The sequence below is a fragment of the Dermacentor variabilis genome, chromosome 3, assembly GCF_050947875.1.
Source record: "Dermacentor variabilis isolate Ectoservices chromosome 3, ASM5094787v1, whole genome shotgun sequence".
Lineage (NCBI taxonomy): Eukaryota > Metazoa > Arthropoda > Arachnida > Ixodida > Ixodidae > Dermacentor > Dermacentor variabilis.
In genome coordinates, this window is record NC_134570.1 from 210,874,120 (window position 1) to 210,877,574 (window position 3,455).

Here is a 3,455-nt window from a genome sequence, read left to right on the forward strand (position 1 = left end):
CAGTTGATCAGATCCTATGAGCAGGCTAATGCCTTTCTCGCCACATTCTCGAGGCACAGTTTGATCGTCCGTCAGCCGTTAACTTTGCTCGCGTAGTTTGGCTGCGAAAGAACATTCCATAGCCGTGGCAGAGATATCGTGGCAAATTACTGCCATGGTTATCCCATCAATGATGCGCTCGCTGTCATCAAATTGTCTACATAGACGAACTTCGACGACATTGCAATTTCTTATACGAGAAGGAGCGTCTGACGCAAACGTGTTCACCGCTAGGCGTGTGTCTCTAATAATTTTTAGTCCCAACCGCGCCACCAGGAGGACGACCTGCGTTGAATGCCTCCGTCGAAGGTGCCTCTGATGTAAGACGTCTCGTTGAAACCGATGATCCTAGAACGAAAAGCCTCTAAATTATTGGCCTCGTCAAGTTGACATCTTGCAGCAGCAGTCGACCGCGGACTCTGCCATTATTGGCTTGGTAGCATTCGATACGACGTTATGTGACTTCTCGCCCTTGTCGCTCGATAAACTGGGTCGCACATCATTGAAGCATGCCTGTTTTTGTATGCCGCACGCACCAACTTCCGCCGCCACTCGTTTGCGCAATAGCCCTTTGTAGTACATCGGTGGCCCGGCGCAGCTTGAGCCAGCCAGTTCTTTTTCTCTGTATAGTCAAGGTAACGCTACATGCCTCTGTTGCATGTCTTGTAGGTTTACCAAAGAAACATTCGTTGCGCAGTTGTTTCGATTCTTCCGATGCATACAGGACTGATGCCGATGGCCCATTCTTTCTGTGGCACCCGCCACCTTTGAATGACTATGCCGATGGAGCACGCTGCTCTCTTGTTTCAAGGTCTATCTGTGTATATCGCAAGAGCTGCTCGACTTTCTTGCAAGAGGTTGTGGTTGCCTCCCTTAAGCAGAGGATGCCCTGCTTTGTGCGTCATCCTGGAGACGGCTACCGCGGTGGAACACCACGACGATTTCTTGGGGCAGGAATTTAAGCAGAACGTCGTAGAGCGTTGCCGCAACACAGCTAGTTGGAACTTCTAGGACGTTGATGTAACGCACATTCAGCTGGATTACGTCGTATAGCCCGCGCAACTCCCTCGTATCTGATGGAGAGGTCACGGGCTGCAGTTCGCACAGCGCGCTGAAATGATGTTGTACAATCTGGCTCCTGTCGCCGAACCTCTGCTCTAGCAGCTGGACGGCACTCTGATAACACGCTTCAGTCGTTAGCAGTCCGGCAATGGCAGTTGCTGCTTCCCCTACCAGGTAGTTGCGGAGGTAATGAAATTTATCAGTTTTGCGCAAAGCTACATTCGCGTGGACCACGCCGTTGAATTGCTCCCAAAACGATGTCCATTGACACACGTCCCCATGGAAAGGCTTGATGGTCAGCATTGGGAGGCTAGGCCCGAAGCTCTGTGACGCAACTGTCGTTGGGGTAGGTGGCATATTGAGCGCCGTCGATGAAGGAGTCTCCAGTGTGCTTCCGACGCTGAGATCACCGAGCCGGCCCCGGAGACGTCTCAGGGTCTTAAGCGTCTGGTCGTCATAATGCGCCGCTGACTCGTACACTCTTTCAAGATCTTCGACTTGAATCACGTCCTCAAGTTCGGCATTGATCTTCCGAAGCTCGTCACGGCTGGCGACAAGCTTGTCCATAACCTTGTTGAACGCCATGCGGTCGTTGCAGCCGCTCTCCAACAGCGTCGTCACCTCATTCATAATTTTCGTTGATTGGTTTCATTTAGCAGAGTTTTGCTTTCAGTTGGTCCATCTTTCGTGAGGATCGCGGCTTACTTTGTCGTAAGGTAGCAGGTTCCGCGCGTTGCTTCGCTGAGGGCGGTTCGAATGAGGATCAGGCTGCTCCGGCTGCAATTTCTAGAAGAAACTCGTCGGGGCCATCGCTTGTTGTCCACGTCGTTGGGATCCGCGCGTTGTCCCGGGTTTCCGCAGCATGTGTTGCAGAACGCCGGTCATTTACAGGTCGTGTCGCCAGAAAAAACGGAGCTGCGAGACACCCAACAGGGAGACGGACACAAAAGCTATCATGCTGATAAAGGTGCGCGCACATCTTTGCGCCAGGCGCGGAGGCAGCAGCCCACGATCCATTCTTTTTCTTTGTTGTCTGCTAACCTCCGAAATGGGTATCAAGAGAAGGGAAGCGCAGTAGAGGACGATAGAAGACTAGGTGGTGCGACAAAATTAGGAAATTTGCCGGTGCTAGTTGGAGCCAGTTGGCACAGGACAGAGGTAATTGGTGATCGCGGGCAGAGGCTTTCGTCCTACAGCGGACATATTATACGGTGATGATGATGATGATTACTCCAACTTTCGTTTAAAATTTGTATTTCACCGATGTCTGTGTAATTTGTCGTACGATCACTAACACTTTGGATCAAGTTACCCTTCAAAACGACCCTAATAACATTCATGAATGGTATGGCCTCTGGTTAATGACACTAATGAAAACAGGTCTTATTTCATCGTCAATAGAACCCCTTTATCTTTCCCTATGCAGTTGCTAACTCACCAATAGAGAGCGTCCACTCATTCGAGTATCTAGTATCCCCACTGCAGTGAACTTTCTTGGCGAACAAACATTACCCCAATAATATCATCTGCCAACAGATCTCCAGGATTCAGTAAACATCATCTTCGTCATGCGCCGCAAAACGGGAAACTGTTGGCATAAAAAACCCTCATCAGACCTAAGCTTGAGCATACCAGTCCGATCTGGAATCCACACCAAATATACCTAAAAATGCACTCGAATCTGTTTGAAACCGCGCCATTCGCATCGTACATTCTTCATACAGGTATAACATCAGCGTTTATACATCAAGACGAATTCCAGCCTCTCCGCATCGCCAGTCTCTCTCTGCTCCAGAAGTTCTGCCAAAGAACCCTAAATCAAACACCTTACATCACTCATCCGACCCGCATATCTCACCTCACTGCACATCCGTTTCCGATTGCCCGGCTTCTTTTTCGAACGACAAATTTTTCAGGTTCTTTTTTCCCCGCAATGTTGGGGCCTGGAGCACCCTCGCCGCCGACGTCGTCACCATTACGAGCCCATTGTTATACACAAATGATGTAACCGCTTATAATATACGGCAGTGACTGGTATTTATGTGTTGAATATAAGAATATGTAATAGCGGGGGGGGGGGGGGGGTCTTTAGGGTGAATAATGTAAAGAGGTGAAACGAGCCTGTCTACAGATCAGCAAGCTCCGATAACCTTTCAGAATTAGCTAATGACGTCTTTTCGCCGTCTGGGCAGACAACAACTCAGCACGTGACCAGCCTTGCCTTCGGCACCGTTGCACACTCTCCCTATGACGTCTAGTTGTAAAATCAGCAGGATTTTTACTTCCATGACGCGCGGTACTCATGTGAGTGCTAATAAATTTTCCCGTCTCGGATGAGTGCTGTAGAACAATGT

At 49.6% G+C, this 3,455-nt stretch overlaps 1 protein-coding gene across 1 annotated transcript; it reads right to left on the bottom strand.

Annotated features, from left to right (window-relative positions):
* Positions 1-912: 912 nt before the first annotated feature.
* Positions 913-1,731, bottom strand: LOC142575011 (uncharacterized). Its single transcript, XM_075683986.1, has one exon. It carries the CDS (start codon positions 1,729-1,731, stop codon positions 913-915), a length of 819 nt encoding a protein of 272 aa, XP_075540101.1.
* Positions 1,732-3,455: the final 1,724 nt, after the last annotated feature.